We start from the raw sequence: 12154 nt of genomic DNA on the forward strand, positions 1-12154 counted from the left end.
GGGAGTTTTTCAAAATTGGATTTGTTTTCGAATTCTTTGTGGATCTGTGTAATCTGAGGGACATATGTCTCTCTAATCTTGTCATACATTGGGCAGGAGGTTAGGAAGTGCAGCTCAGTTTCCACCTCATTTTGTGGGCAGTGAGCACATAGCCTGTCTTCTCTTGAGAGCCATGTCTGCCTACGGCAGCCTTTCTCAATAGCAAGGCTATGCTCACTGAGTCTGTACATAGTCAAAGCTTTCCTTAATTGTGGGTCAGTCACAGTGCTCAGGTATTCTGCCTCTGTGTACTCTCTGTGTAGGGCCAAATAGCACTCTAGTTTACTCTGTTTTTTTGTTCATTCTTTCCAATGTCTCTCTCCTTTCCCCTTTCACCACCACCCTCTCTCACCCTCTCCCTCACTCTCCCTCACTCTCCCCCTTCTCTCTCTCCCTCCTCCCCCCTCCATTATCTCTCTCTGCTTCTTTCTCTGCCTCCCCTTCCTCTCTCCCTCCTCTCGTTCCCTCCCTCCTCTTCCCTCCTCAGTCTGTCTGTCTGTTGACTCTCTCTCCCCTTCCTCCTCTCTCTCCCGCTCCCTCCACTTTCTCCCACAGACAGACAGACAGACAGACAGACAGACAGACAGACAGACAGACAGACAGACAGACAGACAGACAGACAGACAGACAGACAGACAGACAGACAGACAGACAGACAGACAGACAGACAGACAGACAGACAGACAGACAGACAGACAGACAGACAGACAGACAGACAGACAGACAGACAGACAGACAGACAGACAGACAGACAGACAGACATGCCACATTCGGGATCAACCCTAAACATAGCCTCAACCCTAAGCCTAACCCTAGCTTCATATCAACTCCCTGCTAACCTCAACCCTAGTCCACGCTTCATCTCCACATCTTGGCTCAGCCCTAACAATAGCCACATCCCTAACATTAACTTCTTGTCCACATCCCGGCTCAACCCTAACTCCAAGAGCTGAGTCAAGATGTGGAGAGCTCAGGTTAGGGTTTTTACTAGGGTTAGCGTTGAGTCAGGTTGAGTTTAAAGTTTGTCTGCCTACCTGTCTGTTTATTTGTCTGTCTGTCTCTCTGTCTCACTGTCTCTCTGTCTGTCTGTGAGTGGATACAGTATATCAGTCAGTCTGTATGTCTTGTCTGTCTGTGAGTTTGTATGTCAGTCTGTCTGGTTTACCCCCACTGTATTCACATCCTACCATACCTTTGTCAATACATTATGCCTTGAATCTATTCTACAGTGCCCAGAAATCTGCTCCTTTTACTCTCTATTCTGTATTCTGAACGTACTAGATGGCCAGGTCTTTTAGCCTTTAGCCGTACACTTATCCTACTCCTCCTCTGTTTCTTTGGTGATGTATAGGTTAATCCAGGCCCTGCAGTGCCTAGCTCCACTCCCATTCCACAGGCTATCTCATTGATTGACTTCATTAAATGTTAAAGCCTTGGTTTCATGCATGTTAACATTAGAAGGCTCCTCCCTAAGTTTGTTTTATTCACTGCCCTAGCACACTCTGCCAACCCGGATGTCCGAGCTGTGTCTGAATCCTGGCTTAGGAAGACCACCAAAAACCCTGAAATTTCCATCCCCAACTATAACATTTTCCGACAAGATAGAACTGCCAAAGGGGGTGGAGTTGCAATCTACTGTAGGGATAGCCTGCAGAGATCTGTTCTACTTTTAAAAATCCACCTCTCCAGAAACAAGTCTCTTACCTTTGCCGCTTACTATAGACCACCTTCTGCCCCCAGACGTCCCCTGGACACCATATGCAAATTGATTGCCCCCCATCTATCTTCAGAGCTCGTGCTGTTAGGTGACCTAAACTGAGACATGCTTAACATCCCGGCCATCCTACAATCTAAGCTTGATGCTCTCAATCTCACACAAATGATCAATGAACCTACCAGGTACAACCCCAAATCCGTAGACATGGGCACCCTCAAAGATATCATCCTTACCAACCTGCCCTCCATATACACCCATGCTGTTTTCAACCAGGATCTCAGCGATCACTGCCTCATTGCCTGCGTCTTTAATGGGCCTGCGGTCAAGCGACCACCCCTCATCACTGTCAAAGGCTCCCGAAAACACTTCAGTGAGCAGGCCTTTCTGATCGACCTGGCCCGGGTATCCTTGAATGATATTGACCTCATTCAGTCAGTAGAGGATGCCTGTTTATTCATTAATTAAAAGGGCTTTCCTCACCATCTTAAATAAGCGTGCCCCATTCAGAAAATGTAGAACCAGGAACGGATATAGCCCTTGGTTCACTCCAGACCTGACTGCCCTTGACCAGCACAAAAATATCCTGTGGCGTATTGCATTAGCATCGAATAGCCCCTGCAATATGCAACTTTTCAGGGAAGTTAGGAACCAATATACACAGACAGTTAGGAAAGCAAAGGCTAGCTTTTTCAAACACGGAAGGAGACAGCCCTGCACCTCTCACTGCAACTTGCCCAAGCCTCCCCCATTTCTCCTTCACCCAAATCCAGATAACTGATGTTCTGAAAGAGCTGCAAAATCTTGACCCCTACAAATCAGCAGGGCTAGACAATCTGGACACTCTCTTTGTAACGGTTTTCGAAGTGTGGTGAAGGAGAGTCGGACCAAAATGCAGCATGTAGATTGCAATCCATATTTAATAAAAACAAAGTAAACACGAATCAATACAAAAACAATAAACGTAATGAAAACCGAAACAGCCTAAACTGGTGCAAACTAACACTAGACAGTTACAAGGACACTAAGGACAATCACCCACAACAAACTCAAAGAATATGGCTGCCTAAATATGGTTCCCAATCAGAGACAACGATAAACACCTGCCTCTGATTGAGAACCACTCCAGACAGCCATAGACTTTGCTAGATAACCACTAAGCTACAATCCCAATACCACCACCAAAACCCCAAGACAAACACACCACAATACAAAAACCCCATGCCACACCCTGGCCTGACGCAATACATGAAGATAAATACAAAATACTTCGACCAGGGCGTGACAGAACCCACCCCTAAGGTGCGGACTCCCGAACGCACCTCAAAACAATAGGAAGGGTCCGGGTGGGCGTCTGTCCATGGTGGCGGCTCCGGCGCGGGACGTGGACCCCACTTAGTCAATGTCTTAGTCCCCTCTCCTCGCGTCCCTGGATAGTCCACCCTCGCCGCCGACCATGGCCTAGTAGTCCTCACCCAAAACCCCACTGGACTGAGGAGCAGATCGGGACTGAAAGACAGCTCAGGACTGAGGCAGCTCGGGACTGAGAAAGCTCGGGAGTGAGAGAAAGCTCGGGAGTGAGAGAAAGCTCGGGAGTGAGAGAAAGCTCGGGAGTGAGAGAAAGCTCGGGAGTGAGAGGAATCTCAGGAGTGAGAGGAATCTCAGGAGTGAGAGGAATCTCAGGAGTGAGAGGAAGCTCAGGAGCGAGAGGAAGCTCAGGCGGGTAGATAGATCTACCAGATCCTGGCTGGCTGGTGGTCTCAGCAGATCCTGGCTGACTGGCGGATTCTGGCCGACTGGCGGATCCTGGCCGACTGGCAGTTCTGGCAGATCTGGAAGAGTCTGGTTGACTGGCAGATCTGGAAGATTCTGGTTGACTGGCAGATCTGGAAGATTCTGGTTGACTGGCAGATCTGGAAGAGTCTGGTTGACTGGCAGATCTGGAAGAGTCTGGTTGACTGGCAGATCTGGAAGAGTCTGGTTGACTGGCAGATCTGGAAGAGTCTGGTTGACTGGCAGATCTGGAAGAGTCTGGTTGACTGGCAGATCTGGAAGAGTCTGGTTGACTGGCAGATCTGGAAGAGACTGGTTGACTGGCAGATCTGGAAGAGACTGGCTGACTGGCAGATCTGGAAGATTCTAGCTGACTGGCAGATCTGGAAGACTCTGGCTGACTGGCAGATCTGGAAGACTCTGGCTGACTGGCAGATCTGGAAGATTCTGGCTGACTGGCAGATCTGGAAGATTCTGGCTGACTGGCAGATCTAGAAGAGTCTGGCTGACTGGCGGATCCTGGCAGACTGAAAGATCTGGCTGCTCCACGCTGACTGGCGGCTCTGACTGCTCCACGCTGACTGGCGGCTCTGGCTGCTCCATGTAGGCTGACAGCTCTGGCGGCTTCTTACAGACTAGCAGCTCTGGCGGCTCCATGCAGACTGGCAGCTCCTTGCAGACTGGCAGCTCCTTACAGACTGACAGCTCCTTGCAGACTGACAGCTCTGGCTGCTTCATGCAGACTGACAGCTCTGACTGCTCCATACAGGCTGGCAGCTCTGGCTGCTCCATGCAGACTGACAGCTCTGGCTGCTCCATGTAGACTGGCAGCTCTGGCTGCTTCATGCAGACTGACAGCTCTGGCTGCTTCATGCAGACTGACAGCTCTGACTGCTCCATGCAGGCTGGCAGCTCTGGCTGCTCCATGCAGGCTGGCAGCACCTTGCAGACTGGCAGCTCCTTGCAGACTGATAGCTCTGGCTGCTCCATGCAGACTGACAGCTCTGACTGCTCCATGCAGGCTGGCAGCTCTGGCTGCTCCATGTAGACTGGCAGCTCTGGCTGTTCCATGCAGGCTGACAGCTCTGACTGCCCCATGCAGGCTGACAGCTCTGGCTGCGCTGAACAGGCAGGAGACTCCAGCAGCGCTGTAGGGGAGGAAAGCTCTGGCAGCGCTGAACAGGCGGGAGACTCCAGCAGCGCTGTAGAGGAGGTAGGCTCCGACAGCGCTGTAGAGGAGGTAGGCTCCGACAGCGCTGGAGAGGCGAGGCGCACTGTAGGCTTGATGCGTGGTGCTGGTACTGGTGGTACTGGACCGAGGACACGCACAGGAAGCCTGGTGCGGGGAGCTGCTACCGGAGGGCTGGTGTGTGGAGGTGGCACAGGATGGGCTAGACCGTGAAGGCGTACTGGAGATCTTGAGAGCAGTGCTGGCACAGGACGTGCAAGGCTAGGGATGTGCACAGGAGGCCTGATGCGTGAGGCTGGCACCAACTTCACCAGCCGACTAACACGCACCTCAGGACGAGTATGGAGTGCTGACCCAGGTGCCATTAAATCCCGACACGTTCCGTCGGGCGAATTCCATGCAAAAAGCACCAACACAGCAACTCCCTCATTTCTCTCTCCTCCAATTTCCCCATTAACTCCTTCACAGTCTCTGCTTCGCTCACCTCCAACACCGGCTCTGGTTCTGGTCTCTTCCTTGGCTCCTCACGATAAACAGGGAGAGTTGGCTCAGGTCTGACTCCTGACTCTGCCACACTGTCCCTGAGCCCTCCCCCAATAATTTTTTGGGGCTGACTCTCAGGCTTCAATCCGCGTCACCGTGCTGCCTCCTCATACCAGCGCCTCTCCGCTTTTTCTGCCTCCAGTTCTTCCTTGGGGCGGCGATATTCTCCAGGCTGAGCCCAGGGTCCTTTACCGTCCAGTTCTTCCTCCCATGTCCATTTCTCCAGGTGGTGCAGCCTCTCCCACTGCAGCTGCTGCTGCTCCTGCTGCTGCTGCCTCTGTTGCTTCTCCTGTGGCTCCTACCTGTTAACACGCTGCTTGGTCCGTTTGTGGTGGGTGATACTGTAACGGTTTTCTAGGTGTGGTGAAGGAGAGTCGGACCAAAATGCAGCGTGTAGATTGCGATCCATGTTTAATAAAAACAAAGTAAACACGAATCAATACAAAAACAATAAACGTAATGAAAGCCAAAACAGCCTAAACTGGGGCAAACTAACACTAGACAGTTACAAGGTCACTAAGGACAATCACCCACGACAAACTCAACGAATATGGCTGCGTAAATATGGTTCCCAATCAGAGACAACGATAAACACCTGCCTCTGATTGAGAACCACTCCAGACAGCTATAGACTTTGCTAGATAACCCACTAAGCTACAATCCCAATACCACCACCAAAGCCCCAAGACAAACACACCATGCCACACCCTGGCCTGACCCAATACATGAAGATAAATACAAAATACTTTGACCAGGGCGTGACAGTCTTCCTAAAATTATCCGCCGAAATTGTTGCAACCCCTATTACTAGCTTGTTCAACCTCTCTTTCGTATCATCTGAGATCCCCAAAGATTGGAAAGCTGCCGCAGTCATCCCCCTTTTCAAAGGAGGAGACACTCTAGACCCAAACTGCTACAGACATATATCTATCCTACCCTGCTTTTTGAAGGTCTTCTCCGCTATGCAATCTGGTTTCAGAGCTGGTCATGGGTGCACCTCAGCCACGCTCAACGTCCTAAACGACATCATAACCACCATCGATAAGAGACAATAGTGTGCAGCTGTATTCATCGACCTGGCCAAGGCTTTTGACTCTGTCAATCACCACATTCTTATCGGCAGACTCAACAGCCTTGGTTTCTCAAATGACTGCTTCGCCTGGTTCACCAACTACTTCTCTGACAGTGTCAAATCGGCAGTCTATGGGGGTGCAACAGGGTTCAATCCTCCGGCCAATTATTTTCTCTGTATACGTCAATGATTTCGCTCTTGCTGCTGGTGATTCTCTGATCCACCTCCATGCAGACAACACCATTCTGTATACTTCTGGCCCTTCTTTGGACACTGTGTTAACTAACCTCCAGACGAGCTTCAATGCCATACAACTCTCCTTCCGTGGCCTCCAACTGCTCTTAAATGCAAGCAAAACTAAATGCATGCTATTCAACCGATCGCTTCCCACACCTAACCACCCGTTCAGCATCACCACTCTGGACAGTTCTGACTTAGAATATGTGGACAACTACAAATACCTAGGTGTCTGCTTAGACTGTAAACTCTCCTTCCAGACTCACATTAAGCATCTCCAATCCAAAATTAAATCTAGAATCGGCTTCCTATATCACAACAAAGCATCCTTCACTCATGCTGCCAAACATACCCTCGTAAAACTGACCATCCTACCGATTCTTGACTTCGGCGATGTCATTTACAAAATAGTTTCCAACACTCTACTCAGCAAATTGGATGCAGTCTATCACAGTGCCATTTGTTTTGTCACCAAAGCCCCATATACTATCCACTACTGCGACCTGTATGCTCCCGTTGGCTGGCCCTCGCTTCATATCCGTCGCCAAACCCACTGGCTCCAGGTAATCTATAAGTCGTTGCTAGGTAAAGCCCCGCCTTATCTCAGCTCACTGGTCACCATAGCAGCACTCACCCACAGCACTCGCCCCAGCAGGTATATTTCACTGGTCACCCCTAAAGCCAATCCCTCCTTCGGTCGCCATTCCTTCCTGTTCTCTGCTGCCAATGCCTGGAACGAACTGCAAAAATCACTGAAGCTGGAGACTCATATCTCACTAGCTTTAAGCACCAGCTGTCAGAGCAGCTCACAGATCACTGCACCTGTACATAGCCCATCTGTAAATAGCCCATCCAACTACCTCATCACCATATTGTTATTTATTTGATTTATTTTGCTCTTTTGCACACCAGTACCGTTACTTGCACACTCATCTTCTGCACATCTATCACGCCAGTGTTTAATTTGCCATACTGTAATAATTTTGCCACTATGCTCTATTTATTGCCTACCCCCCTTATCCTACCTCATTTGCACACACTGTATATACTATCTCTATTGTATTATTGACTGTATGTTTGTTTATTATGTGTAACTCTGTGTTGTTGTTTGTGTCGCACTGCTTTGGTTTATCTTGGCCAGGTCGCAGTTGTAAATGAGAACTTGTTCTCAACTAGCCTACCTGGTTAAATAAAGGTGAAATAAAATGAATAAAAATAAAAGTCTGTCTGTCTGTCTGCCTGCCTGCCTTTCTCCCTCTCTGTCTGTCTGAGTGGATCTGTGTTTCTGTTTGTCTGTCTGAGTGTTTCACCAATTTACCCATCGTAGCTCTATCACCAACCTTTTTGCCTTGAATGCAATGTATTGACTTGTGTGCCAATACCCTTGAAGCATATCTATGCGTCAATATCCTGTCTGTGGAGTTGGGAAAATGGAGAGAGAGGTGGAGGTTGGGGAGAGGATGGAGTGAGAGGAGAGAGAGAGAAGAGGGAGAGGGAGAAAATATTAGAGGGAGGGGGGGAAAGAAGGCGGGAGATAAAATGTAGGGGGGAGGAGGGAGCGAGAACGAGAAAAACGGGAGGGAGACGGTGGAGGGAGGGGATAAAGAGAGAGAAAGGAGGGAAGAAAAGATAGACCAGGGAGAGACGAAGGTGTCATGTCTGTGATTCCGTCCTCCATTTGTCCATATTGTGATGCAAATCATGCCCAATTGAATGCAATGTATTTACTTAGGCATCAACCCTGTGACTCATCTTGTCCCATTGACTGCATTGACATAAGACTCAATTGGTTGACACTTATCTTTTCCCATTTACTGGTATGCATTAACATACACATACACACAGGCAACCCTGTGACACTCATCTTGTCCCATTGACTGCAATGTATTGAGTTAAATGTCAACCCTGTGGCCCTCATTCTTTCCCATTCCCTGAATTTTATTGAGAAGAACAACAGCTGCTGTAATATTTGACATTTTCTGGCTGATAATGGGCTGCAATTCTACTTAGACCTGCAGCCCTCTAGACCATGTTTATTGTTATTTGTTCCCCATGCAGAGCCTGAGGAGTATGAGGCCAAAGACATTGGTGTGAGGGTCATGTCCCCTCAGTCTGTCCTCATCAGCTGGGTGGACCCGGCTATCGAGATGGAGAAGGTCCTACCTGGTGGCTCCAGGTGAGAGTAGGCTCGTGTGTGTGTGTGTGTGTGTGTGTGTGTGTGTGTGTGTGTGTGTGTGTGTGTGTGTGTGTGTGTGTGTGTGTGTGTGTGTGTGTGTGTGTGTGTGTGTGTGTGTGTGTGTGTGTGTGTGTGTGTGTGTGTGTGTGTGAGAGAGAGAGAGAGAATGTAATGTATCTTCCTCTCTCCAGACACTACACAGTGAAGTACAGGGAGAAGGGTGAGTCTGCTCGATGGGAGTACAAGGAGACCAACCAGAGGAGGCTGCTGATAGATACCCTGTCAGCTGATGGGATGTACGAGTTCTCCGTCCGAATCTCCCAGGGAGACAACCACGGCAAGTGGAGCGTGTCCGTGTTCCAGAGGACCCCAGAATCTGGTAGGTTGTCTTACTGCCTGTCTGAAAATATAAAATAAACCCAAGTCTTCCATGTAATTTCCCATATTTTAAGAGAGTAAATGGCATCCTACAGTGTCATACAAATTAAAGATTTAGGGGTAAATCATAGTTCTAACCGGTTTTGGCGTTCATTCATATTTCATTCAGATTATTCCCTTCAATGAAATCCTTCATGAAAACCTCTGCTTCTGGCTGAATAAGTAAGGGTTCAGGGAGATTTTCAGCCTGGCTGGCTCCGAATCTAAATTTCCTTAGAGGATCTCTGGGTTTTATTCTCTGGAAATCTATAACAGGACGTGAATTTTTCCCCATTTGAACCCCATTGGCAGGAGAAACACTACTGTTACTGTTACAGCGTCTTTCTTTCTGCTCTCCTTGCTCCTGTTTTCTCTCTCGGGACTCATTATTTCTCCTCCTTTTTTCCATCCCTTTTTTCCTCTGTGTTCTTAAGCTCCCTCTGGTCCCCCGGAGAACTTTGATGTTAAGCCACTGAGAGGGAAGGGAACCGCTGTCACGGCGACCTGGGACCCACCTGAGGAACCCAACGGGAGGATACGAGGTCCGAACACGAGAACATTCAGGAGATTACTTCACTGTATCTCTCTTATTAATCAATCGCATAATATATAGTATATATGTAAAAGACAAAATAAACATTGCCCTTTTTTTTCTTGGCCCAGCAAATCAAGCATGCTAATCTCGGAGTTGAATTAGATCACACGACATTGGGGATATTATTGTATGCAGATGATATAGTGTCCTCCTTGCAGAGAGTGAGTTTGAGTTGCAATGTATGTTGAACACTGTCAATCTCTGGTGTACCAAATGGAGATGAATGATTAACCAAGAAAAAACCCAGATAATGCACTTTAAAAAAAAACAATGCCCCTAAACTAAACAAGCTCATATAAATACCTTGGTTTCCTTTTTGATAAATGTATTTATTTTTATTTGATTTATTTAACCTTTACTTAACCAGGTAGGCTAGTTGAGAACAAGTTCTCATTTGCAACTGCGACCTGGCCAAGATAAAGCGTAGCAATTTGACACATACAACAACGCAGAGTTACACATGGAATAAACAAAACATACAGTCAATAATACAGTAGAACAAAAGAAAAGAAAAAGTCTATATACAGTGAGTGCAAATTAGGTAAGTTAAGGCAATAAATAGGCCATGGTGGTCGAAGTAATTACAATATAGCAATTAAACACTGGAATGGTATATGTGCAGAAGATGAATGCGCAAGTAGAGATACTGGGGTGCAAAGGAGAAAGATAAATAAATACAGTATGGGGATGAGGTAGGTAGATAGATTGGCTGTTTACAGATGGGCTATGTACAGGTGCAGTGGTTTGTGAGCTGCTCTGACAGCTGGTGCTTAAAGCTAGTGAGGGAGATATGAGTCTCCAGCTTCAGTGATTTTTGCAGTTCGTTCCAGTCATTGGCAGAGAACTGGAAGGAAAGATGACCAAAGAAGGAATTGGCTTTGGGGGGGGACCAGTGAGATATACCTGCTGGAGTGTGTGCTACGAGTGGGTGCTGCTATGGCTGCTGCTATGGTGACCAGTGAGCTGAGATAAGGCGGGGCTTTACCTAGCAGAGACTTGTAGATAACCTGTAGCCAGTGGGTTTGGCGACGAGTATGAAGCGAGGGCCAACCAACGAGAGCATACAGGTCGCAATGGTGGGTAGTGTATGGGGCTTTGGTGACAAAACAGATGGCACTGTGATAGACTGCATCCAGTTTGTTGAGTAGTGTGTTGGAGGCTATTTTATAGATGACATCACCAAAGTCGAGGATCGGTAGGATGGTCAGTTTTACGAGGGGATGTTTGGCAGCATGAGTGAATGATGCTTTGTTGCGATATAGGAAGCCGATTTTAGATGTAATTTTGGATTGGAGATGCTTAATGTGAGTCTGTCGCCTCTTCACTGTTGACGTTGAGACTGGTGTTTTGCGAGTACTATTTAATGAAGCTGCCAGTTGAGGACTTGTGTGTGAGGTGTCTGTTTCTCAAACTAGACACTTTAATGTACTTGTCCTCTTGCTCAGTTGTGCACCGGGGCCTCCCATTCCTCTCTCTATTCTGGTTAAAGCAAGGTTGCGCTGTTCTGTGAAGGGAGTAGTACACAGCGTTTTACAAGATCTTCAGTTTCTTGGCAATTTCTTGCATGGAATAGCCTTCATTTCTCAGAACAAGAATAGACTGATGAGTTTCAGAAGAAAGTCTTTGTTTCTGGCCATTTTGAGCCTGTAATTGAACCCACAAATGCTGATGCTCCAGATACTCAACTAGTATAAAGAAGGTCAGTTTTATTGCTTCTTTAATCAGAACAACTGTTTTCAGCTGTGTTTGCAAAAGGGTTTTCTAATGATCAATTAGCCTTTTAAAATGATAACCTTGGATTAGCTAACACAACGTGCCATTGGAACACAGGAGTGATGGTTGCTGATAATGGGCCTCTGTACACCTATGTAGATATTCCATTAAAAATCAGCCGTTTCCAGCTACAATTGTCATTTTACAACATTAACAATGTCTACACTGTATTTCTGATCAATTTGATGGGTATTTTAATGGACAAAAAAATCGCTTTTCTTTCAAAAACAAGGACGGTGTTTGAACGGTAGTGTACTTTGTGTCCCTCATTTACTCAAGTGTTTTCAGTTGGTGCTAATATGTAATGATCCTGGTCCTCCTCCTCTCAGAGTACATAATGTCCTATGCTCCTGCCATGAAACCTTTTGGGATGAAGTCAGTGACATACCGCGGCAGCACCACCTCAGCCATCATAGACGGCTTCCTGCCTGGGGACCTCTACATCTTCAAGATCAGAGCCACCAACAGGAGGGGCCAGGGTCCCCAGACCAAAGCCTTTAGCGTAGCCATGCCTGGACGCACCGGTAAGCATATCTACTGTGTGTGTGTGTGTGTGTGTGTGCGTGCGTGCATGTGTGTGCCTGCATACGTGATGTTAGTTACAATTTTAATGTCCTAATGGTGTG

General features: G+C 47.6%; 1 protein-coding gene across 1 annotated transcript in view; it reads left to right on the forward strand.

Moving 5' to 3' along the window:
- LOC123990374 (fibronectin type III domain-containing protein 1-like) overlaps positions 1-12154 on the forward strand; it is a 78636-nt gene that overhangs the window by 26925 nt on the left and 39557 nt on the right. Inside the window, exons 7-10 of the mRNA XM_046290939.1 lie at positions 8626-8743; positions 8935-9122; positions 9595-9702; positions 11858-12052. Of these exons, the coding sequence (XP_046146895.1) occupies positions 8626-8743; positions 8935-9122; positions 9595-9702; positions 11858-12052 (609 nt within the window). The remainder of the gene's footprint in view (positions 1-8625; positions 8744-8934; positions 9123-9594; positions 9703-11857; positions 12053-12154) is intronic.

This window comes from Oncorhynchus gorbuscha, linkage group LG12 (assembly GCF_021184085.1).
Source record: "Oncorhynchus gorbuscha isolate QuinsamMale2020 ecotype Even-year linkage group LG12, OgorEven_v1.0, whole genome shotgun sequence".
NCBI classification, from domain to species: Eukaryota; Metazoa; Chordata; class Actinopteri; order Salmoniformes; family Salmonidae; genus Oncorhynchus; species Oncorhynchus gorbuscha.